The 27,218-nt window shown below is 51.2% G+C and overlaps 1 protein-coding gene and 1 pseudogene across 1 annotated transcript in view; one reads left to right on the forward strand and one right to left on the reverse strand.

Moving 5' to 3' along the window:
• The window catches only part of dnah2 (dynein, axonemal, heavy chain 2), a 330,858-nt gene extending 321,294 nt beyond the window's left edge, over positions 1-9,564 (reverse strand). Inside the window, exons 1-3 of the mRNA XM_072591365.1 lie at positions 9,490-9,564; positions 3,735-3,882; positions 1,672-1,724 (exon numbers count right to left, since the gene is read on the reverse strand). Of these exons, the coding sequence (XP_072447466.1) occupies positions 1,672-1,724; positions 3,735-3,864 (183 nt within the window). The 5' untranslated portion in view covers positions 3,865-3,882; positions 9,490-9,564. The remainder of the gene's footprint in view (positions 1-1,671; positions 1,725-3,734; positions 3,883-9,489) is intronic.
• A 10,590-nt stretch (positions 9,565-20,154) lies between these two features.
• Positions 20,155-21,810, forward strand: LOC140492477 (T-complex protein 1 subunit theta pseudogene; annotated as a pseudogene).
• Positions 21,811-27,218: the final 5,408 nt, after the last annotated feature.

Genomic DNA, 27,218 nt, shown 5'->3' on the forward strand with positions numbered 1-27,218 from the left:
TCAACTGGAGATTCATTTATGCACCTCCGAAAAGGAACGATCCAAAATGTATGGTCATGCCGTGCAGTGTCCCTATCAATGGACAGCAAGGTCCATGTTCAAATCCCATCTCAAGTTGCGTTGGATATATAGGTATATCATAACATATCCAAACAGTTTGATGAAAAAAAAAAATTTTAAGAGGTACAGGCTGAAATTCTGGTTACTGGATTAGAACGCACATCCCTGTAGGGAGTCTCGTGTTATAGATAAATGTTTATGTCGATTTGGTCACTTATCGCCTTGCTGTTCATGGGACTGAAGAATAAATTGCCACAAACTTTCTTCCAAAATAATTTCAACAGCAGCTCAAAAGAAGTCCATAACTTGGAAAGGTGTTGAGACACCCGAAGGATGCAATAAGGTCACACTGACTCAACAAAACCTCAATTTTAAAGTATTCAATTTTCAAAATGCTCTCCTATAACCCTTTACAGCTCTGACATGTTTCAAGGCCATCACCCCTCCCTATCTCTGTAACCCCCTCCAGCCCCTACACCCCCTCCCTACCTCTGTAACCCACTCCAGCCCCTAAACCCCCTCCCTATCTCTGTAACCCCCTCCAGCCCTTACACCCCCTCCCTATCTCTGTAACCCCCTCCAGCCCTTACACCCCCTCCCCATCTCTGTAACCCCCTCCAGCCCCTACACCCCCTCCCTATCTCTGTAACCCCCTCCAGCCCCACACCCCCTCCCTATCTCTTTAACCCCCTCCAGCCGCTACACCCTCCCTATTTCTGTAACCTCCTCCAGCCGCTGCACCCTCCCTACTTCTGTAACTTCCTCCAGCCCCTACACCCTTCCCTATCTCTGTCACCTCCTCAAGCCCCTAGAGTCCTCCCTATCTGTCACCTCCTCCTGCCCTTGCAGCCTTCCATGATCTCGAAGTTATACCTTGAATCCAAGGGATAAATTAAACAGTACATTTACACAAACTTAGGTTGCAGTCACTGATTTTAGAAGGTTCCGAGATGTTTTGGTCAAAAATGTGAAGGTGTCACCAGAACTAGGAAGGGTGAATAACAAGAAATTGTTTCAGCTGTTCAGTCTGTCCAGGACAGGGGGAAGAGTTTATAAATTATTCAGGTGTGGAATTAGGAACCAGTTCTACATATTAAACATGGAGGAAATCCAGAGAACTCTTCTCAAAGCCACAATTAATGCTTGATCAATTGTAAATTATAAAATTAAGAATGAAAGATGTTTGTGTTCAGGGATATGGGGTTGGGATGCACATCAGCCACAATCTGAGTGACAGAACAAGCTTGAAGAATAAAATGGACTTGCCCTGTTCTTACATGCCTGCAGATTTCTGCATTCGTATTATTTTGAGCCTCCACTTTCTTACCATCACTACACCATTGCCAGGTGTGCCTTTAGCTGACTGGGCCCGATGCTGGAATCCCCTCCCCAAACCTCCCCACCTCACTTTACTCCTTTAAAACACTCCATATTATCAACCCCCTTGGCTAAGCTTTCAGTCACCTGACTTAATGGCTCCGATAAGCAAAGCAAAGTACTCAAGTGCTAGAGTTCTGAAATACAAACAAAGTGTAGGCTGTGACCACAGAGAAAAGAAACAGCAGAGAAACTTATCCAAGGTCTCCTATCAGCACCCACACATACACTCACCAGATTGCCTCCCGAGTAGCGCCTGAATTCTCGGACTTCATCTTCTCTCACTTCTATTTATGCAAGAAACAGCAGAAAAAAATAAAGTAAAACATGAGGCTGGGAATACATGAGTTCAAAATTCACTCACTCACTGTATAACGTAAGAAATCCCGAAAATTCATCAACTCCAGCATGACGCTCAACCACAAACCACAGGACGGTCTCCACTCCTGATGTGAAACAGCACATTGCACATTTATAAAACAAACAGTGAGACTTATATTTCTAAAGCACTTTTACACCTGGTAAGATAGGTTTCTCAAAGGGCAGTGACTATTCCAGTGGAAGCTCAAGATGCTGCCATCTGCATTGTGATCCTCACTAGATCATTTGTTACAGCCATAGACATTCAGGGGAAGATCTTAGCCCAGGAACCTCATACTCAGCACTGACCCTCTGACAGTGCGGTACTGACTCAGCGCTGACCCTCCGACAGTGCGGTACTGACTCAGGCCTGACCCTCCGACAGTGCGCTACTGACTCAGGCCTGACCCTCCGACAGTGCGGTACTGACTCAGCGCTGACCCTCCGACAGTGCGGTACTGACTCAGCGCTGACCCTCCGACAGTGCGGTACTGACTCAGCGCTGACCCTCCAACAGTGCGGTACTGACTCAGCGCTGACCCTCCGACAGTGCGCTACTGACTCAGCACTGACCCTCCGACAGTGCGCTACTGACTCAGGCCTGACCCTCCGACAGTGCGGTACTGACTCAGCACTGACCCTCCCACATAACAACACCCCTCAGCACTGACCCTCCGACAATGCAGTACCGACTCAGCGCTGACCCTTCGACAGTGCAGCACTCCCTCAGCGCTGACCCTCCGACAGTGCGGTACTGACTCAGCACTGACCCTCCCACATAACAACACCCCTCAGCACTGACCCTCCGACAGTGCGGCACTCCCTCAGCACTAACCCTCTGACAGTGCAGTGCTCCCTCAGCACTGACCCTCGGATTGTGTCCACTCTCTCAGCACTGGCCCTCCGACAGCACTGACCCTCTGACAGTGCGGCGCTCCCTCAGCACTGACCCTCCGACAGTGTGGCACTCCTTCAGCACTGACCCTCCGACAGTGCAGCAGTTGATGCTGGTCTGCAGTTCTCCATTGAGCAACACACACAGCCCAGATAGTCAACTACAAAAGCAATCATCCCAATACCCACAAACGGAGCAGCATCAGCCACAACAAGGCTGTAGCAGCAAGGAACTACGAGCAGCAGAAGAAAAATACCGATGCAGCGTTTTCAAGAACAGGTACCCAATAAACACTGTCCGCCAATTCTTAAACAACAAACCCAAACAAGTGGACACAACATACCCAGAGACTCGAGCCACACTACCATACATCAAAGACATCTCAGAGATGACTACCAGACTACTCTGACCCTTTGGCATCATGGTAGCCCACTAACCTACCAGCACACTGGAACAACTACTAGTGAACCCAAAAGATCATGTACCACAACCAGCAACATGAATGTCATATACAAAATACCCTGCAAGGACTGCAATAAGCACTACATCGGACAGACCGGCAGGAAACTAGCCAGCAGGATACAGGAGCACCAACTAGCCACCAAAAGACATGATCAGCTATCACTCATATCCTTACACACAGGCAAAGAGGGACACCACTTCAACTGGGACAATACATCCATTCCAGGACAGGCTAAACAGAGACATGCACAGGAATTCCTAGAAGCCTGGCATTCAAACCGGAACTCCATTAATAAACACATGGAGTTGAACCCCATTTACCAATCACTGAGTCACCTTAACAGACCAAGACAAATAAACAGAAAGCGGGACAGAACATCACTGCTTCAACAGAGGCTCACTGATGATGTTACCTAGCATGGTGACGAAACACCTGAGAACAAACCTACCAGCTCAGCGAACAACTCACAACCTGAACAAGATCTCATTATCTGTTCCAAGTGAACACACCATCAACTGGTGTCAAGCACATTGTAATGTGTAAATTGGTCTCAATTCATGAACACGAGCTTCGCACTACCTGCCAGGATATCGGTTTCCCTTCCCCTGGGAGACTGGCTGAAATCCATTCCAGAACTATCAGACCTCCCAATGGAAACAGAGGATGTTTTGAGGCTGGGAACTCGTGAAAAACTGCCATGGCCCTCCATCTCTTCACTTCATATATCCTGCAACGAAAGAACATTGTATGACACTTTCATCTCCAGCCATTGTACATTCCCAATGAGAATTCACACAGCTCCCCAAACTATCCATCTCAGATAAGAGAAATGCAAAATAGAAATTCTGAACCTGTGCAGTCATTGTTCTCAAAGTGTTTTAGGGATACAGTGTAGAGGGAGCTTTATTCGGTTTGTAACCCCGTCCTGTCCCTGTCCTGAGAGTGTTTGATGGGAGAACACTGTAGAAGAAGCTTTACTCTGTATCTAACCCATTGTGTCCCTGTCCTGGGAGTATTTGATGGGGAGACCATGTAGAGGGAACTTTATTTGGTATCTAACCCTGTGCTGTCCCTGTCCTGGGAGTGTTGAATGGGGGGACAGTGTAGAAGGAGCTTTATTCTGTATCCAACCTCGTGTTCAGAAAGTGTTTGATAGGGGACAGTGCAGACAGAGCTTTACTCCGTACCTAAACCCATGCTTGTCCTTGTCCTGGGAGATTTTGTTGCCGGGGTTGGGGGGGGGGGGTGGTGGGGGGTGGGGGGGAGGTACATTGCAAAGAAAGCTGTACTCTGTATCTAACCCTGTGCTGTCCCTATGCTGAAAATGTTTAATGGGGACAGTGTAGAAGGAGCTTTACACTGCACCTGACCCTGTGCTGTCATTGTCTTGGGAGTGTTTGATGGGAGAGAGTGTAGAGAAAGAGAGAGAGCTTTCATTTTTAAAGAGTGGAGGGAGTTTTATTTTCAGATCAAAAGAGTAGAGAAAGCTTTGGTTTGTATCTAATTTCCCGTTCTGTCCCAGTCCTGGGAGTGATGGACTGGGACAATATAGAGGGTGCACTGCATGAGGTGATGATTACAAGGGAATGTAAATATTGGTGCTCTCCTTTTTCTCCATGAATACACCAGAACTAACCACTACAGATGTGACATTTGAGAGTGAGTGAAATGAAATGTTAACCGTAACGAGGCAGAATTTGTAAATTCCTGTGGAAGCATTCACATCCTGATAATGTCTGAAGAGCTCCTCACACCGATGACGTACTTTGGAAGGAGGGTCACAGTACCACAGTGACAGTCCTAATGATGCATGGCAGGATCCCAAAAACAAAAGACTTGGGGAATGCCAGCAACACTGACCCTGGTACAAATACCAGTGAGTGCACAGGGGTGATAGACCAAACCAAAGGTTATATGGGGACTGTCACATCCAGTGGAGGAAGACAGGGCTTCATACGAAAGATGATACATTTGACAGTGCCCACTCCCTCAGCACTGACCCTCCGACAGTGCGGCACTCCCTCAGCACTGACCCTCCGACAGCGCCCACTCCCTCAGCACTGACCCTCCGACAGTGCGGCACTCCCTCAGCACTGACCCTCCGACAGTGCAGCACTCCCTCAGCACTGACCCTCCGACAGTGCAGCACTCCCTCAGCACTGACCCTCCGACAGTGCGGCACTCCCCCAGCACTGACCCTCCGACAGTGCAGCACTCCCTCAGCACTGACCCTCCGACAGTGCCCACTCCCTCAGCACTGACCTTCCGACAGTGCCCACTCCCTCAGCACTGACCCTCCGACAGTGCCCACTCCCTCAGCACTGACCCTCCGACAGTGCCCACTCCCTCAGCACTGACCCTCCGACAGTGCGGCACTCCCTCAGCACTGACCCTCTGACAGTGCGGCACTCCCTCAGCACTGACCCTCTGACAGTGCGGCACTCCCTCAGCACTGACCCTCCGACAGTGCGGCGCTCCCTCAGCACTGACCCTCCGACAGTGTGGCACTCCCTCAGCACTGACCCTCCGACAGTGCCCACTCCCTCAGCATTGACCCTCCGACAGTGCGGCACTCCCTCAGCACTGACCCTCCGACAGTGCGGCACTCCCTCAGCACTGACCCTCCGACAGTGCGGCACTCCCTCAGCACTGACCCTCCGACAGTGCGGCACTCCCTCAGCACTGACCCTCCGACAGTGCGGCACTCCCTCAGCACTGACCCTCCGACAGTGCGGCACTCCCTCAGCACTGACCCTCCGACAGTGCGGCGCTCCCTCAGCGCTGACCCTCCGACAGTGCCCACTCCCTCAGCACTGACCCTCCGACAGTGCGGCGCTCCCTCAGCGCTGACCCTCCGACAGTGCCCACTCCCTCAGCACTGACCCTCCGACAGTGCCCACTCCCTCAGCACTGACCCTCCGACAGTGCCCACTCCCTCAGCACTGACCCTCCGACAGTGCGGCACTCCCTCAGCACTGACCCTCCGACAGTGCGGCACTCCCTCAGCACTGACCCTCCGACAGTGCGGCACTCCCTCAGCACTGACCCTCCGACAGTGCGGCACTCCCTCAGCACTGACCCTCCGACAGTGCCCACTCCCTCAGCACTGACCCTCTGACAGTGACCACTCCCTCAGCACTGACCCTCCGACAGTGCGGCACTCCCTCAGCACTGACCCTCCGACAGTGTCCGCTCTCTCAGCACTGACCCTCCGACAGTGCCCACTCCCTCAGCACTGACCCTCCGACAGTGCCCACTCCCTCAGCACTGACCCTCCGACAGTGCGGCACTCCCTCAGCACTGACCCTCCGACAGTGCGGCACTCCCTCAGCACTGACCCTCCGACAGTGCGGCACTCCCTCAGCACTGACCCTCCGACAGTGCGGCACTCCCTCAGCACTGACCCTCCGACAGTGCCCACTCCCTCAGCACTGACCCTCTGACAGTGCGGCGCTCCCTCAGCACTGACCCTCCGACAGTGTGGCACTCCCTCAGCACTGACCCTCCGACAGTGCCCACTCCCTCAGCATTGACCCTCCGACAGTGCCCACTCCCTCAGCACTGACCCTCCCTCAGTGTGGCACTCCCTCAGCACTGACCCTCCGACAGTGCCCACTCCCTCAGCACTGACCCTCCGACAGTGCGGCACTCCCTCAGCACTGACCCTCCGACAGTGCGGCACTCCCTCAGCACTGACCCTCCGACAGTGCGGCACTCCCTCAGCACTGACCCTCCGACAGTGCGGCACTCCCTCAGCACTGACCCTCCGACAGTGCGGCACTCCCTCAGCACTGACCCTCCGACAGTGCAGCACTCCCTCAGCACTGACCCTCCGACAGTGCGGCACTCCCTCAGCACTGACCCTCCGACAGTGCGGCACTCCCTCAGCACTGACCCTCCGACAGTGCGGCACTCCCTCAGCACTGACCCTCCGACAGTGCGGCGCTCCCTCAGCGCTGACCCTCCGACAGTGCCCACTCCCTCAGCACTGACCCTCCGACAGTGCCCACTCCCTCAGCACTGACCCTCCGACAGTGCCCACTCCCTCAGCACTGACCCTCCGACAGTGCGGCACTCCCTCAGCACTGACCCTCCGACAGTGCGGCACTCCCTCAGCACTGACCCTCCGACAGTGCAGCACTCCCTCAGCACTGACCCTCCGACAGTGCGGCACTCCCTCAGCACTGACCCTCCGACAGTGCGGCACTCCCTCAGCACTGACCCTCCGACAGTGCGGCACTCCCTCAGCACTGACCCTCCGACAGTGCGGCACTCCCTCAGCACTGACCCTCCGACAGTGCGGCGCTCCCTCAGCGCTGACCCTCCGACAGTGCCCACTCCCTCAGCACTGACCCTCCGACAGTGCCCACTCCCTCAGCACTGACCCTCCGACAGTGCCCACTCCCTCAGCACTGACCCTCCGACAGTGCGGCACTCCCTCAGCACTGACCCTCCGACAGTGCGGCACTCCCTCAGCACTGACCCTCCGACAGTGCGGCACTCCCTCAGCACTGACCCTCCGACAGTGCGGCACTCCCTCAGCACTGACCCTCCGACAGTGCCCACTCCCTCAGCACTGACCCTCTGACAGTGACCACTCCCTCAGCACTGACCCTCCGACAGTGCGGCGCTCCCTCAGCACTGACCCTCCGACAGTGCGGCACTCCCTCAGCACTGACCCTCCGACAGTGTCCGCTCTCTCAGCACTGACCCTCCGACAGTGCCCACTCCCTCAGCACTGACCCTCCGACAGTGCCCACTCCCTCAGCACTGACCCTCCGACAGTGCGGCACTCCCTCAGCACTGACCCTCCGACAGTGCGGCACTCCCTCAGCACTGACCCTCCGACAGTGCGGCACTCCCTCAGCACTGACCCTCCGACAGTGCCCACTCCCTCAGCACTGACCCTCTGACAGTGACCACTCCCTCAGCACTGACCCTCCGACAGTGCGGCGCTCCCTCAGCACTGACCCTCCGACAGTGCGGCACTCCCTCAGCACTGACCCTCCGACAGTGCGGCACTCCCTCAGCACTGACCCTCTGACAGTGCGGCACTCCCTCAGCACTGACCCTCTGACAGTGCGGCACTCCCTCAGCACTGACCCTCTGACAGTGCGGCACTCCCTCAGCACTGACCCTCTGACAGTGCCCACTCCCTCAGCACTGACCCTCCGACAGTGCCCACTCCCTCAGCACTGACCCTTTGACAGTGCCCACTCCCTCAGCACTGACCCTTTGACAGTGCCCACTCCCTCAGCACTGACCCTTTGACAGTGCCCACTCCCTCAGCACTGACCCTCCGACAGTGCCCACTCCCTCAGCACTGACCCTCCGACAGTGCGGCACTCCCTCAGCACTGACCCTCCGACAGTGCGGCACTTCCTCAGCACTGACCCTCCGACAGTGCGGCACTTCCTCAGCACTGACCCTCCGACAGTGCGGCACACCCTCAGCACTGACCCTCCGACAGTGCGGCACACCCTCAGCACTGACCCTCCGACAGTGCGGCACTTCCTCAGCACTGACCCTCCAACAGTGCCCACTCCCTCAGCACTGACCCTCCGACAGTGCCCACTCCCTCAGCACTGACCCTTTGACAGTGCCCACTCCCTCAGCACTGACCCTTTGACAGTGCCCACTCCCTCAGCACTGACCCTCTGACAGTGCCCACTCCCTCAGCACTGACCCTCCGACAGTGCCCACTCCCTCAGCACTGACCCTTTGACAGTGCCCACTCCCTCAGCACTGACCCTCCGACAGTGCCCACTCCCTCAGCACTGACCCTCCGACAGTGCCCACTCCCTCAGCACTGACCCTTTGACAGTGCCCACTCCCTCAGCACTGACCCTCTGACAGTGCCCACTCCCTCAGCACTGACCCTCCGACAGTGCCCACTCCCTCAGCACTGACCCTTTGACAGTGCCCACTCCCTCAGCACTGACCCTCCGACAGTGCCCACTCCCTCAGCACTGACCCTCCGACAGTGCGGCACTCCCTCAGCACTGACCCTCCGACAGTGCGGCACTCCCTCAGCACTGACCCTCCGACAGTGCGGCACTCCCTCAGCACTGACCCTCCGACAGTGCGGCACTCCCTCAGCACTGACCCTCCGACAGTGCGGCACTCCCTCAGCACTGACCCTCTGACAGTGCGGCACTCCCTCAGCACTGACCCTCTGACAGTGCGGCACTCCCTCAGCACTGACCCTCCGACAGTGCCCACTGCCTCAGCACTGACCCTCCGACAGTGCCCACTGCCTCAGCACTGACCCTCCGACAGTGCGGCACTCCCTCAGCACTGACCCTCTGACAGTGCCCACTCCCTCAGCACTGACCCTCCGTTTGCTATTTTTTTTCGCCTCCTGTTGCTGGGGCACCCGTCCAACCGAACCTGCTCGCCACAACCTTCCACGCTGATTGACTGTCCCTCCACCAATTGGAGCGCGGCACCGCACCTGCCCCGCCGAGTTGGACCAATAGGAGGCAGGGACCAACCCTCCAGCAGTGTTGGTTGAGAAGGCTCGGCGACCGTTGGAGCAGTTTCCCGGGCAACGGGGCCACGCGATGGCGGGGCGTGTCCTGGAGTCCCGTCGATCAGTCGCCTCCCGCTCGCTGATTGGCCGCCGCCTGTTGCCCCGGGACACTGGTCGCTGGGGTCTGCGCACGTGTCCAAATTTGTCAATGGGCTCTTAAAGGTACAGTCCCCGCCAGAAGTTGAAAGGTCAAAGTATCCAGCCTTGACATCTCTGTTCCCCCCCCCCAACCAACCACCACCAGCCCAGAGAAGCCCTGAATGTTTTATTCTGCCTTCATTCCTCCACAGATGGAGCCCACTCCACGCGCCACCTCGGTGCTATCTCATGTTTGAGCTGACAAATTCCCAGCCTTCGATTTGCTTTCCCTGATTCACTCATGGGAAATGGGCTTCTCGCACCAAACCAACGGTCATTATGGCCATGTACTTGGTGCCATTCGAAAGGGAGCTAGAGTCATAGAGGTGTACAGCATGGAAACAGACCCTTCGGTCCAACCCGTCCATGCCGACCAGATATCCCAATCCAATCTAGTCCCACCTGCCAGCACCCGGCCCATATCCCTCCAAACCCTTCCTATTCATATACTCATCCAAATGCCTCTTAAATGTTGCAATTGTACCAGCTTCCACCACTCCCTCTGGCAGCTCATTCCAATCACGTACCACCCTCTGCGTGAAAACGTTGCCCCTTAGGTCTCTTTTATATCTTCCCCACTCACCCTAAACCTATGCCCTCTAGTTCTGTACTCCCTGACCCCAGGGAAAAGACTTTGTCTATTTATCCTATCCATGCCCTTCGTGATTTTGTAAACCTCTATTAGGTCAGCCCTCAGCCTCCAATGCTCCAGGGAAAACAGCCCCAGTCTATTCAGCTTCTCCCTATAGCTCAAATCCTCCAACCCTAGCAACATCCTTGTAAATCTTTTCTGAACCTTTCAAGTTTCACAACATCTTTCCGATAGGAAGGAGACCGGAAATGTACGCAATATTCCAACAGTGGCCTAACCAATGTCCTGCACAGCCGCAACATGACCTCCCAACTCCTGTACTCAATACTCTGATCAATAAAAGAAAGCATACCAAACGCCTTCTTCACTATCCTATCTACCTGCGACTCCACTTTCAAGGAGTTATGAACCTGCAATCCAAGGTTTCTTTGTTCAGCAACACTCCCTTGGACCTTATCATTTAGTGTATAAGTCCTGCTAAGATTTGCTTTCCCAAAATGCAGCACCTCGCATTTATCTGAATTAAACTCCATCTGTCACTTCTCATCCCATTGGCCCATCTGGTCCATATCCTGTTGTAATCTGATGTCACCTTCTTCTCTGTCCACTACACCTCCAATTTTGGTGTCATCTGCAAACTTACGAACTGTACATCTTATGCTCACATCCAAATCAATTATGTAAATGACAAAAAATAGTAGACCCAGCTCTAATTTCCAGGATCGTGGCCCAAAAGAACGGTGATATATTTCCAAGTCAGGATGGTGAGGGGCTCAGAGGGAAACTTGCACGAGATGGTGTTCCCATGTATCAGCTGTCTCTTGTCCTTCTGGATGGAAGTGGCCGTGGGTTTGGAAGGTGCTATCTGAGGATCTTTGGTGAGTTTCTGCAGTGCATCTTATAGATGGTACACACTGCTGTTACTGAGTGTCGGTGGGTAAGGGAGGGAGGGGGTGTTTGTGGGTGTGGGGCCAATCAAGCAGGGGCTGCTTTGTCCCTGGATGGCGTCGAGCTTCTTGAGTGTTGTTGGAGCTGCCCCCATCCAGGGCACGTGGGGAGTATTCCCTCACCCTCCTGACTTGTGCCTTGTTGATGTTGGGATAGGCTTTGTAGGGGAGTCAGGAGATGAGTTACTTGCCGCAGTATTCCTAGCCTCTGACCTGTTGTTGTAGCCACTGTGTTAAAGGTCAATAAAGGCTGGTATTGTTCCTGTTGACTGACCCTGAACTGTAGAGCCTCTGCCTTGAGTTGAAGATATGTTATAAGTGCACATTTTCTTTCTAGCTGTTATCACGTCCCCACTTTTGCCACAAATCTTCTATCATGCTGGTAGGTGGGACTAGATTGGATTGAGATATCTGGTCAGTATGGGTGAGTTGGGCTGAAGGGTCTGTTTGCGTGCTATACATCCCTAGGACACTATGTTGCTGACTCTACTGCAATTAAAACTTATTCTCTCTATTTACAAAGTCAAAACTCTTGTCTTATTTTTTATTTCTCTTGAGAATGTCACAACCTGGCACTTAATAGTCCTAGCTCAGTTGTTGCTTTAACGATTTCATGCAAATCGTATTGACTTGGTACCTCTGGAATTTTCCCCAGTCCTACAACATAGTGAGATCCACAGTTTCCTCCAATTCCAGCCTCTTTAACTTGATTGATTGTTGCCACATGTACAGAGGTAAAGTGAAGAGTGTTGTTTATGTGCTTTACAGGTAGATTATGCTCGGCAAGTGCATCAGGGTCACGGAACGGAGTGCAGGATAGTCTTACAGATACCGAGAAGGTGCAGAGAGAGATCAACATTAACACTATAGAGGTCCATTCAAAATCTGACAACCGCAGGGAAGAAGTTATTCTTGAACCTGTTTGTACATGTGTTCAAACTTATATATCTTCTGCCCGATAGAAGAGGGTGAAAGAGAGTGTAACTGGGGTGGGAGAGGTCTTTGATTATGTTGGATGCTTTCCTTACTTTAGTTATTAACCATGCCTCCTAAATTCTCTTGATACACCCAGGATGTTGCTTTATTGACAGTTTCAGCTGTCTGACCTCTATCAATTTCACAGTGTTTATTTACACAATTTATGTACAGCAATAAATTATACATTCAGCTATAACGTGCATTTCATTAACGCAAATTCGCTATAACACGATTGACAAATTGGGGACCTTATTTCTAAAGCGCGTATTGGTATTGACGCAATCCCAGCCCTGTTAGTTTTAAAGCTGCTGCTTTTTACACGACTTTCTTATAACACAGGATTGCACAAGAACAGAACCAGTATGTTACAGCAGAACTGACTGTAAACGACTTGGATGTGAATATGGGAGGCATGGTTAGTAAGTTTGTGGAGGACACCAAAATTGGTGGTGTAGTCAATAGTGAAGAATGTTATTCAAGATTACAAAGGAATCTTGATGAATTGGGCCAATGGGCCGAGGAGTTGCAGATGGAGTTTAATTTGAATAAAAGTGAGGTATTGCATTTTGGTAAAACAAACAAGGACAGGACTTACACAACTAATGGTAGGGCCCTAGGGAGTGTTGTTAAACAGAGAGAACTAGAGTTTCAGGTACATAGTCCTTTGAAATTTGCATCACAGGTCAACAGGATGCTTAAGAAGATGTTTAACACGGTTGCCTTCATTGCTCAGCCCACTGAGTACAGGAGTTGGGAATTCTTGTTGAGGTTGGACAGGAGGATGGTGAGGCTTCTTTTAGAGTCCTGTGACCAGTTCTGGCCTCCCTGTTATAGGAAGGAAATTATTAAATTGGAGAGGGTTCAGAAGAGATTTACCAGGATGTTGCTGGGATTGGAGGGTTTGAGTTATAAGAAAAGGCTGGTTCCTTTTTGCACAGGAGCATGGGAGGCTGAGAGGTGACCTTATAGAGGCTTCTAAAATCATGACAAGGTGAATAGCCAAGGTCTTTCCCCTGTGTTGGGGGAGTCCAAAACTAGGGGCCACAATTTCAAGGTGAGAGGAGAAAGATTTAAAAGGAACCTGAGAGGCAACGTTTCACAGAGGGTGGCTGCTGTGTGGAATTAACTGCCGGAGGAAGTGGTAGATGCAGGTACAGTTACAACATTTAAAAGACATTTGGGCAGGTATATAGATAGGAAAGGTTTAGTGGGATGTGGGAAAAATGCAGGCAAGTGGGACTAGTTTAGTTTGGGACCATGATTGGCATGGATGAGTTGGACTGAAGAGTCTGTTTGCGTGCTATATGACTGTATGACTCTACAAACAAACAGACCAAAACAAAAACCACATCCCTGTGCAGTTTCCTTCCTTGTCAATCAATTACTGTCTCCATTAACATTGCTTGGTCTTTTCATAGCTGGCGAATTTCAGAACTGTGTCAATGCTGGTTGGGGTCAAAGAGGTCAATGTATTAGCTTCAAGCAATGGAACCTAAGAAGAAACTTTGGATCAAGTTTAAATGCTGATTCCGAAGCCTCCACCATGAGATTTGGACTGGCAAGGGGCAACTGACATTCACGCTATACAAATACCAGGCAGTGACTTTCTCCATCAAGAGAGAATCTAGCCATCACACCGCGACATTCAGCGGCATTACCATCATTGAATCCCCGGACAATCTACACCCTGGGCGTTACCATTGACTAGAAATTCAACTGGGCATATTGTATAAACACAATGACTACAACAGCAGGTCAGAGGCTGGGAATCCTGCAGTGAGGAACTCACCTCCTGACTTCTGAAGGAGAAAGTGAGGACTGCAGATGCTGGAGATCAGAGCTTAAAAATCTGTTGCATAAGCCCAAAACGTCGATTCTCCCCTGTTTCTTTGTTGCTGCCTGACCTGCTGCGCTTTTCCAGCAACACGTTTTTAAGTCCTGACTTCTGAATACAAGTACTGGATTAGTGGTGCTGGAAGAGCACAGCAGTTCAGGCAGCATCCAACGAGCACCGAAATCAACGTTTCGGGCAAAAGCCCCTTTATTCCTGATGAAGGGCTTTTGCCCGAAACGTTGATTTCGCTGCTCGTTGGATGCTGCCTGAACTGCTGTGCTCTTCCAGCACCACTAATCCAGTATTTGATTTTCAGCATCTGCAGTCATTGTTTTTACCTTCTGAATACAAGCCCAGCCCATCCAACCTTTCCTCATCACTGCCTTACACCCACACCATTCGTTAGAACTTCTCTGAACTGTCTCCAACACATTGACATCCTTCCTTACATAAGGAGACCGATTCTGTAACACAGTACTTCACATGTGCTCCATCAATGTCCTGTATAACTGACACATACCCTCCCTACTTTTGTATTCAGTCCAGCCTTGCAGTAAAGGATGGCATTCTCTTACTTGCTGTTCCTGTGCACTGACCTCTCGTGATACTTGCACACGGAAACCCAGTACCCTCTGCAGTTGTAATCTCTCACCATTTAGATAATATGGCTCCCTTCCTGGCAAAATGGACAATTTCACATTTTGTCACATCTTTGCCCACTGTCAATTCCTCTCTATGCTGACTGGAACAAAGTCAGGCAGGTGGACCTTACAGATTATGAGTCCCCTGACTGGGGCTGTTAACCTGGTCCAATCAGGGAGTCCTGGCTGACAGATAGAAACATGAGTGTCGGAGGTTCTGTTCTCTCTGAGAGCTGGCTCTGAGGGATCTGGATCAGTGTCCAGGACTCTCTGCATGTAAGTAAAGGGTGACTTGGTGATGGCATACTGATCTCTGGGGAGTTATTTCACTACCCATATCTTTTCGTAGCTTCTTGATGTCTGCTTCCCAACCTACCTTCTTGCCTTTTTTTGTGTCATTAACAGATTAGGCAACCATATCTTTTATTCCTTCATCCAAATCATTTGTTTAAATTGTAAGCCATTAAGGTCCCGCCACAAATCTTGCCAACCCAAAAAGGACGCAATCATATCTCTTGCCTCTGCTTCCTCTTAGCCAGTTGATCTTGTATTGATTCTGAAATGTTAATTCCACACCCTTACACCATGAGCTTTTAGTTCCCACAACAACCTCTGATGGCACCATATCAGTGCCTTCTGGAAATCTGTACATCACCAGCTCCCCCTGAACCACAGCATGTTATCTCCTCAAAGAATGTCAATAGAATGGTCACACCAGATTTCCTGATTCTCGCACACAAACATGCATTTACACTCTCACACATGTACACACTCAGACTTACAGACACACTCTCACACATTCACATGCACACACGTGTAATCACTCATACAGATTCATGTGCCACTGTGCACAAACACACATAAACTCTCACACTCACACTCACATACTCATACACAAATACTCATACACACACATACTCACACACTCATACACATACACTCATACACACTCACACCCATAAACACACACTCACACTCATACACACACACTCACACTCATACACACACACACACTCATAAACACACACTCATACTCATACACACCTACTCAAACACACACACTCATACATACACACTCATACACACACACACTCATACATATACACACTTACACTCATACACACACACTCATAAACACACACTCACACTCATACGCACCTACTCAAACACACACACTCATACACATACACACTTACACTCATACACACACACTCATAAACACACACTCACACTCATACACACAATCATAAACACACACTCATACACACACACTCATACACATACTCATACACAGACACTCACACTCATACACATACATTCATACACACACACTCATACACACACTCATAACCACACACTCACACTCATACACATACTCTTACACACACTCACACTCATACACACACACTCATATACACATACTCATACACACACACTCATACACACACACTCATACACACACACACGTGCGCACACACACAGACATGAAAAAAGATGATGTAACAAGAAAGGGAGCTGGTGTAGTTGCTGGACTGTTAATCCAGAGACCCTGGTCATGTTCAGGAGTCTCAGGTTCAAATCCTGCCATGGCAGATCGTGGAATTCGAATTCAATAGAAAAATAATCTGGCATTAAGAGTCTAATGGTGACCATGAATCCATTGCTGATTGTTGGGAAACCCCATCTGGTTCACGAATGTCCTTCAGGGAAGGAATCGGCCATCCTTACCTGGTCTGGGCCTACACATGACTCCAGACCCACAGCAATGTGGCTGGCTCTTAAACTGCCCTCTGGGTAATTAGGTTTGGGTAATAAATGTTGGAGCAACCAGCGATGTCCACATCCTATGAATTATTAATTTAAAAAAGAAAGTTTAGCCAAGAATCATTGAAAATTATCAATATAAATCTACACTGTACAAGACCCTAGAGCACAAGGTCCAGATTACATGGCATTACATTGAGCCTACATCCAAGAAACAGGCAATTCGGCCTATCTTCTCCATACTGGTGTTTTCTGAAACACGTGCGTCTCCTCCCACCCCACAAATATGCTTGTCCCCTTACATGTTTATCCAGCTTCAGTGTCCCCCTGCCTTCAATTTATCAACAGTATTCCCCTTTCCCACTCCCTGTGAGTATGTGTTCCACACTCTAACCTTCCCAACCCCCTGTGGGAGTGAGCCCCACTTTCCCCCCAATCTCTGGGTGAGGAGGTTAGTCCGCGACTGTCGGACATTGAGAGCCCATAGCCCAACTCTGGCTCCCTACGTCACAAAATCAAGGTTCCATCTCCCTCTGTCCAGTCCATTGGAACTAGCAGAACGAAGACAATGAACTTCATAACATCACAAAACAAGTGTCGATTCAAATTTAAATCAGAACCTGACAGTGTAACGGAAAACCAGATGTTAGGATGCTACATGGATTTAAATCAAACACAGAGATAGCGACTCCACACAGGCATCATCCCCAGAGACGAAAGAATTATTGGGCCTGGTGTATCACAATATCCAATAAAATCTTCCCAAGTCAAGGTAACGGACGGAGATGTTATGTTAGAGGAGAGCCACAGGATTGTTCAATGTGATTCTTAAATCAGCAAAGGTTAACCCAATAGATTCCCAGGGTCAGGCGATTGTCCCTGGTGGGGGGGGAGAGACGATGGAGAGTGGGCCTTTGTTGAGGAGAGAGTCGCTGAATGAAACGGATAAAATTCGGATGCTGGGGAGCTGCTGAGAGGGAATTCATCCTCACTGCCCTCCCCACACTCCCCATCTCTCTCTCTCCCAACAGGTAGTTGGCACAGGGGATCCCAGGACAGGAACAAGAGGTGAACACTTCCCTTCGGACTCAAGCAGAACTTTCTGCCTTCAGAGAATAGTGAGCCAAGCTGCTGCACTTCATGATCCCACAGGGGGTTCTGAATGAGGTCCAATAGATCATTCAGCACTCAGGAATGAAGCTCCATGGGGGGGGGCGGGATTAGGGCAGGGAACTGGAGATGAGGGAAATGATTAGCCTTGATCCTAAGGAACAGCAGTTAGACTTGGGTTGTACCAATGGCCGACTCCTGCCCCGATTCCACTTTCTGATATCTTGTTATGGTGAACCCTTCATCAGCCAGGCAGAGGTTCAGGTCCAGGAGCTCTCCAAGAGGCTCGGGTCCTGCAGACGTTTCAGACAGTTTCCACCCACCAAGGAGAAAGTGAGCACTGCAGATGCTGGAGATCAGAAACCAGAGTATGGTGCTGGAAAAGCACAGCAGGTCAGGCCCCTGATGAAGGGCGCTTGCCTGAAACATCGATTTTCCTGCTCCTCAGATGCTGCCTGACCTGCTGTGCTTTTCCAGCACCACTCTCTCGACCCAATCCAATCAGCAGATGCTTACATTTCTCATTTCTCTTCAGACAGACTCTGGGAGTGTTTGATCAGGGGGCAGTGTACAGGGAGCTTTACTCTGTATCTAACCCCGTGCTGTCCCTGTCCCTGGGAGTGTTTGATGGGGGGACAGTGTAGAGGAAGCTTTACTCTGTATCTAACCCCATGCTGTCCCTGTCCCTGGGAGTGTTTGATGGGGGACAGTGTAGAGGGAGCTTTACTCTGTATCTAACACCGTGCTGTCCCTGTCACTGGGAGTGTTTGATGGGGGGGCAGTGTACAGGGAGCTTTACTCTGTATCTAACCCCATGCTGTCCCTGTCCCTGGGAGTGTTTGATGGGGGGACAGTGTAGAGGGAGCTTTACTCTGTATCTAACCCCGTGCTGTCCCTGTCCTGGGAGTATTTAATGGGCGACAGTGTAGAGGGAGCTTTACTCTGTATCTAACCCTGTGCGGTCCCTGTCCTGAGAGTGTTTGATGGGGGGACAGTGTAGAGAGAGCTTTACTCTGTATCTAACCCCATGCTGTCCCTGTCCCTGTCCCTGTCCCTGGGAGTGTTTAAAGGGGGCACAGTGTAGAGAGAGCTTTACTCTGTATCTAACCCCTTGCTGTCCTTGTCCCTGGGAGTGTTTGATGGGGGGGACAGTGTAGAGCGAGCTTTACTCTGTATCTAACCCCGTGCTGTCCCTGTCCTGGGAGTGTTTGATGGGGAACAGTGTACAGGGAGCTTTACTCTGTAGTCTAACACCGTGCTGTCCCTGTCCCTGGGAGTATTTAATGGGCGACAGTGTAGAGGGAGCTTTACTCTGTATCTAACCCCGTGCGGTCCCTGTCCCTGGGAGTGTTTGATGGGGGACAGTGTAGAGGGGGCTTTACTCTGTATCTAACCCCGTGCTGTCCCTGTCCTGAGAGTGTTTGATGGGGGCACAGTGTAGAGGGAGCTTTACTCTGTATCTAACCCCTTGCTGTCCTTGTCCCTGGGAGTGTTTGATGGGGGGGACAGTGCAGAGCGAGCTTTACTCTGTATCTAACCCCGTGTTGTCCCTGTCCCTGGGAGTGTTTGATGGGGGGACAGTGTACAGGGAGCTTTACTCTGTATCTAACCCCGTGCTGTCCCTGTCCCTGGGAGTATTTAATGGGCGACAGTGTAGAGGGAGCTTTACTCTGTATCTAACCCCGTGCGGTCCCTGTCCCTGGGAATGTTTGATGGGGGACAGTGTAGAGGGAGCTTTACTCTGTATCTAACCCCGTGCTGTCCCTGTCCCTGGAAGTGTTTGATGGGGGTCAGTGTAGAGAGAGCTTTACTCTGTATCTAACCCCGTGCTGTCCCTGTCCCTGGAAGTGTTTGATGGGGGTCAGTGTAGAGAGAGCTTTACTCTGTATCTAACCCCGTGCTGTCCCTGTCCTGGGAGTGTTTGATAGGGGGACAGTGTAGAGAGAGCTTTACTCTGTATCTAACCCCATGCTGTCCCTGTCCCTGGGAGTGTTTGATGGGGGGACAGTGTAGAGAGAGCTTTACTCTGTATCTAACTCCATGCTGTCCCTGTCCCTGGGAGTGATTGATGGGGGACAGTGTAGAGGGAGCTTTACTTTTAGTTTAAAAGAGTAGAGGAGCTTTACTCTGTATGTAAACCCGGTTCTGCCTTATAGATAATGATCTGATGGGGGAGAGAAGGATGAATATATTGAGGAAGGTGATGGATGGAGAGATTGACAAAGAAAGGGATGGATAGAGAGATTGATGAACAAAAAGATGGATGGAGAGATCGAGGGAGAAAGTGATGGATGGAGAGATTGAGGGTAAAGTTAATGGAGGGACAGATTGAAGGACATGGGGTCAATGAAGAGATTGAGGGAGTAGGAGGTGGATAAACAGAGTGAGGAAGACAGGATGGATGGGGATGGATTGAGATGGCCTCCCAGATAAGTTTTGCCCCCCTTCTGCCCCCTACAGGTGATGGCGGCCCATGTTCCAAAGCCCCCTGGGTACCTGCAGATGCTGACCAGCGGGGCGCGGTACTTCAGTGGCCTGGAGGAGGTTGTCTTCCGCAACATCGAGGCCTGCAAAGAGCTGGCGCAGTCCCTGCAGGCTACCTATGGGCCGAGTGGCCTCAACAAGCTGGTGGTGAACCACCTGGAGAAGCTGCTGGTAACGGGGGACAGCAGCACGGTGCTGAGGGAGTACCAGATCGAGCACCCGGCCGCCAACATGCTGGTGCTGGCCCTGAAGATGCAGGAGGAGGAGGTGGGTGATGGACGCACCCTGGTACTGCTGCTGGCTGGATCGCTGCTTGATCGGGCGGGCTCCCTGCTCAGGAGCGGCCTCTCTGTGCCTGAGGTGATTGAGGGTTACCACCAGGGCTGTCAGAGGGCACTGGAGGTGCTGGAGGAGCTGAGCTGTGGGCGTCTGGACGACCCCCTGGATGAGGACGCTGTAGCAGACGCAGTGCGGACCCCCATCATGAGCAAACAGTGCGGCTACGAGGGCACGCTCTCCCGGCTGGTAGCCCGCAGCTGCGTGGTGGTCAGCTCAGGGGGTCATGGTGTCTTTGACCCCGACCTGGTGAGGGTCTGTAAGGTGCTGGGGGCCGGGGTGGGAGACTCCCTGGTGCTGGGGGGCATGGCCTTCAAGAAGGAGGCCGAAAGCCTTGTCACGTCCATGCGGGACGCCCGGGTGGCGGTCTACAGCTGCCCCTTTGAGCTCTCCAGGCCCGAGACCAAGGGCACGGTACTGCTGCAGGGCCCGGCTGACATGCTGGGCTTTGGCGACGGGGAGGAACGTCTAATGGAGGCCCAGGTGAGGGGCCTGCTGCAGGCCGGAGTCACCGTGCTGGTGATCGGGGGCAAGGTAGGGGAGTTGGCCCTACACTACGCCGATCAGCACCGGTTGATGGTGGTGACGCTACACTCCCGGCACGAGCTGAGCCGCCTGGCCAAGGCAGTGGGAGCCACGCCGCTCCTGAAGCTGGGAACGCCATCCCAGGAGGAGCTAGGCCGCTGCGACCGCGTGTACCTCCAGGAGGTGGGTGGCACACAGCTGGTGATCTTCGAGCAGGAGAAGCGAGCACCGGCCGTGGCCACGATTCTGCTGCGGGGTCCCCTTCATGGCTTACAGGACCAGCTGGAGGAGGCCATCCGGGATGGGGTCAGCACCTACAGGACCCTGGGCCTAGATTCCCGCCTGGTGCCGGGAGCCGGAGCCACCGAGGTGGAGCTAGCCTTACAGATCAGTGCCCACGGGGCCTCGTGCCCTGGTTTGGAACAGTACGCCATCCAGGAATACGCCCGCTCCTTCCAGGACATTGCCGAGGCTCTGGTCCGTAACACCGGGAAGCATGAGCGGCAGGTCATCACCCAGCTCTTAGCCACTCACCAGGAGGGCCACCACAACCTTGGCTTCAACATGGAGCCCGGAGACACCGAGGTGCTGGACGCAGCCAAGGCCGGTATCTGGGACTCCCTGCTGGTCAAACGCTCGGCCATCAGACTCGCCACCAATGCCGCAGTCACCGTGCTCAGTGTTGACCAGATCATCATGGCCAAGAAATCCGGTGGGCCCAAACCACGTGGAGAAAACCCCAACTGGGACGAGCCTGCGGATCACATCGACTGAGGCTTTGGGACATTCAGCCTCCATCTGCTACAGCACACCCACTGAACGAATAAAGCAAGCAGTGTCTGCACCGAGTTACCTCGCTCTCTCTCTCTCTCTCTCTCTCTCTCTCTCATTCACTTGGTTTCATGAAGCAGGTCCCCAACACACACACAGACGCACACACTCTCACACACACATACACACACTCACTCACACACACACTCACTCACACACACATACGTGCACACACACAGAACACACGCACAAACGTGCACACACACACGCACACACACACATGCAAGCACACCCACACACTCCCACTCACACACACACACAAACACAAGCACACACGCACGCGCACACACACACACAAACGTGCACACACACATAAGCACACACACACAAGCACACACACACTCTCACACACACTCATTCACTCACATACACACACACTCTCACACGCTCAAACACACAAACTCACACACACATATACACACTCACTCACACACACACTCAAACACACACTCACACACACACATATACACACTCACTCACACAAACACACACACACTCAAACACACACACTCTCACACACTCATACACACATTCACACACCACTCACACACACACACACGCACACACACAGACTCAAACACACACACTCACACACAGACTCAAACACACACTCTCATACACACACAGAATCAAACATACACACACTCACACACACTCTCATGCACACATACACACATGCTCTCTCTCTCTCACACACACAGACTCAAACACACTCTCACACACACGCACTCAGACTCACTCTCACACACACATACACACATGCTCTCTCTCACACACACGCTCTGTCACATGCACACACATAACTAGCTCACACACACACATAGAAACACACATACACATGCTCTCACACACACTCACACACATATACACACACGCTTTCTCACACATACATGTGCTCTCTCTCACACATACATACACACACGCTCTGTTACACACACACATGTACACACACATGCTCTCTCACATACACGTTCACACATAGATTCTCATATGAGCACACACTCACACATACACATGCACGCACATACACACATATGCTCTCTCACACACACATATACACATTCTCACACGCACACATGCTCTCTCTCACACACATTCACCCCCACACTGTCACACACACATGCTCTCTCTCTCACACTCGCATACACATGCTTTCACACACACGCCCTGTTACATGCACACACACTAGCTCTCACACATACTCACACATAGACATGCTCTCACACACATACACACACTCTCAAACGCATTCACATACACACCCTCTCTCTCACACACACGCACACACACAGCGCTCTCTCTCACACACACACTCACGCATATGCACGCTCACACGCACATACACACATTCACACACCACTCACACACACACACACTCACGCACACACACAGACTCAAACACACACACTCACACACAGACTCAAACACACACTCTCATACACACACAGAATCAAACATACACACACTCACACACACTCTCATGCACACATACACACATGCTCTCTCTCTCTCACACACACAGACTCAAACACACTCTCACACACACGCACTCAGACTCACTCTCACACACACATACACACATGCTCTCTCTCACACACACGCTCTGTCACATGCACACACATAACTAGCTCACACACACACATAGAAACACACATACACATGCTCTCACACACACTCACACACATATACACACACGCTTTCTCACACATACATGTGCTCTCTCTCACACATACATACACACACGCTCTGTTACACACACACATGTACACACACATGCTCTCTCACATACACGTTCACACATAGATTCTCATATGAGCACACACTCACACATACACATGCACGCACATACACACATATGCTCTCTCACACACACATATACACATTCTCACACGCACACATGCTCTCTCTCACACACATTCACCCCCACACTGTCACACACACATGCTCTCTCTCTCACACTCGCATACACATGCTTTCACACACACGCCCTGTTACATGCACACACACTAGCTCTCACACATACTCACACATAGACATGCTCTCACACACATACACACACTCTCAAACGCATTCACATACACACCCTCTCTCTCACACACACGCACACACACAGCGCTCTCTCTCACACACACACTCACGCATATGCACGCTCACACGCACATACACACATGCTCTCTCACACATACACACCCACAATCTCTCATGCACACACATACATACACAGACTCCAATACACACACATACACACGCTCTCTCTCTCACACTCACTCACATGCACTATCACATGCGCACGCACACACTCTCTCACACACACTCTCACCTGCACAAATACACACACTCTCTCTCACACACACACACACACACACCCTCTCTCTCACACACAAACTCACACATATACATGCACAGACACGCACATACACATGCGGTCTCACACACATACGATCTCTCTCACACACTCACTCATACACGCACGGTCTCTCATGTGCACAAATACATACACTCACACACACGCTGACACATACACGCACTCTTACACATACACATGCTCACACACACATTCACTCACACATACACTCACATACACACTCACACAGACTCAAGTACATACACTCTCACACATACAGACTCAAACACACACACGCACAGACTCAAACACACACACGCGCACAGACTCAAACACACACTATCTCACACTCACACACGCACACACTAATGCACACACACTCACACACACATTCTCTCTCTCACACACACACTAATGCACACACTCTCTCACACTGACATTCTCTCTCATGCACACACATTCGCACACTCACACATAAACACACTCACATGCACACACATTCTCTCTTACACACTCTGTCGCATGCACACTCTCACACACACTGACACACGATTGCTGTCTCACACACACACTCAGCCGCGCACACTCTCACACACACTCTCTCAAACACCTCTCTCACACATATACATTGACACACGTTAACTCTCACACACACTTATACTCATACACACAAGCTCACAAACACTCACAAATACTTACGCACACACACACACACATACTTACACCAACTCACACATACACATACTCACACTCACATTCACACAAACTCACACACACCACACCACACACACTCGCTCTCCCTGGGAATGACCGACCAGTCGCTCTTATGTCTGTGATAAACAAGGGACTGGAAAGGATGCTCAGAGATTGGATTTATGATTATTTGGAAAAACATAGTTTGTTTAGCGATAGTCAGTGTGGCTTTGTGAGGGGGCAGGTCTTGCCTCACAAGCCTTATTGAGTTCCTTGAGGATGTGATGAGACAAGCTGACGAAGGTCGAGCCGTGGATGTGGTGTATATGGATTTCAGTGAGGCATTTGATAAGGTTCCCCACGGTAGGCTCATTGAGAAAGTTAGGAGGTAAGGGATACAGGGGAATGTGGCTGTCTGCAGACAGAATTGTCTGGCCGAAAGAAGACAGCGAGTGGTAGTGGATGGAAGGTATTCTGCCTGGAGCTCGGTGACCAGTGGTGTCCCGCAGGGATCTGTTCTTGGGCCTCTGCTCTTTGTAGTTTTTATAAATGACTTGGATGAAGAAGTGGGAGGGTGGGTTAGGAAGTTTGCCGATGACACAAAGGTCGTTGGGGTGTTGTAGATAGTGTCGAGGGCTGTTGGAGGCTACAACATGACATTGACAGGATGCAGAGCTGGGCTGAGAAGTGGCAGATGGAGTTCAACCTGGATAAATCTGAAGTGATTCATTTTGGAAGGTCAAATTTGAATGCTGATGACAGGGTTAAAGACAGGATTCTCGGCAGTGTGGTGGAATGGCGGGATCTTGTGGTCAATGTACGTAGATCCTTCAAAGTTACCACCAGAATTGATGGGGTTGTTAAGAAGGCTTATGGTGTTTTGGCTTTCATTAACAAGGGGATTGAGTTTAAGAGCCACAAGGTTTTACTGCAGCTCTATAAAACTCTGGTTCGACCACAACTGGGATATTGTATCCACTTCTGGTTACCTCATTCTAGGAAGATTAGAGAGAGTGCAGAGGAGATTTACCAGGATGCTGCCTGGATTAGAGAGCTTCATTAATGAAGAGACATTGGGGGAGCTTGGGTTTTTCACACTGGAGAGAAGGAACAAGAGAGGTGACTTGATAGAGGTGTACAAGGTAATGAGAGGCATAATAACGGTGGTCAGTAAATTGAGGGGTGTGTAGGTGAGGGTGGTCAGTAAATTGAGGGGTGTGTAGGTGAGGGTGGTCAGTAAATTGAGGGGTGTGTCGGTGAGGGTGGTCAGTAAATTCAGGGGTGTGTCGGTGAGGGTGGTCAGTAAATTGAGGGGTGTGTAGGTGAGGGTGGACAGTAAATTGAAGAGTGTGTAGGTGAGGGTGGTCAGTAAATTGAGGGGTGTGTCGGTGAGGGTGGTCAGTAAATTGAGGGGTGTGTAGGAGAGGGTGGACAGTAAATTGAGGGGTGTGTAGGTGAGGGCGGTCAGTAAATTGAGGAGTGTGTAGGTGAGGGTGGACAGTAAATTGAGGGGTGTGTAGGTGAGGGTGGTCAGTAAATTGAGGGGTGTGTAGGAGAGGGTGGACAGTAAATTGAGGGGTGTGTAGGTGAGGGTGGTCAGTAAATTGAGGGGTGTGTAGGTGAGGGTGGACAGTAAATTGAGGGGTGTGTAGGTGAGGGTGGTCAGTAAATTGAGGAATGTGTAGGTGAGGGTGGTCAGTAAATTGAGGCGTGTGTAGGTGAGGGTGGACAGTAAATTGAGGGGTGTGTAGGTGAGGGTGATCAGTAAATTGAGGGGTGTGTAGGTGAGGGTGTACAGTAAATTGAGGGGTGTGTAGGTGAGGGTGGTCAGTAAATTGAGGAGTGTGTAGGTGAGGGTGGTCAGTAAATTGAGGGGTGTGTAGGTGAGGGTGGTCAGTAAATTGAGGAGTGTGTAGGTGAGGGTGGTCAGTAAATTGAGGGGTGTGTAGGTGAGGGTGATCAGTAAATTGAGGGGTGTGTAGGTGAGGGTGGTCAGTAAATTGAGGGGTGTGTAGGTGAGGGTGGTCAGTAAATTGAGGGGTGTGTAGGTGAGGGTGGTCAGTAAATTGAGGAGTGTGTAGGTGAGGGTGATCAGTAAATTGAGGGGTGTGTAAGTGAGGGTGGTCAGTAAATTGAGGAGTGTGTAGGTGAGGGTGGTTAGTAAATTGAGGGGTGTGTAGGTGAGGGTGATCAGTAAATTGAGGGGTGTGTAGGTGAGGGTGGATAGTAAATTGAGGGGTGTGTAGGTGCGGGTGGTCAGTAAATTGAGGGGTGTGTAGGTGAGGGTGATCAGTAAATTGAGGGGTGTGTAGGT

This window comes from Chiloscyllium punctatum, chromosome 21, assembly GCF_047496795.1.
Source record: "Chiloscyllium punctatum isolate Juve2018m chromosome 21, sChiPun1.3, whole genome shotgun sequence".
Classification (NCBI taxonomy): domain Eukaryota; kingdom Metazoa; phylum Chordata; class Chondrichthyes; order Orectolobiformes; family Hemiscylliidae; genus Chiloscyllium; species Chiloscyllium punctatum.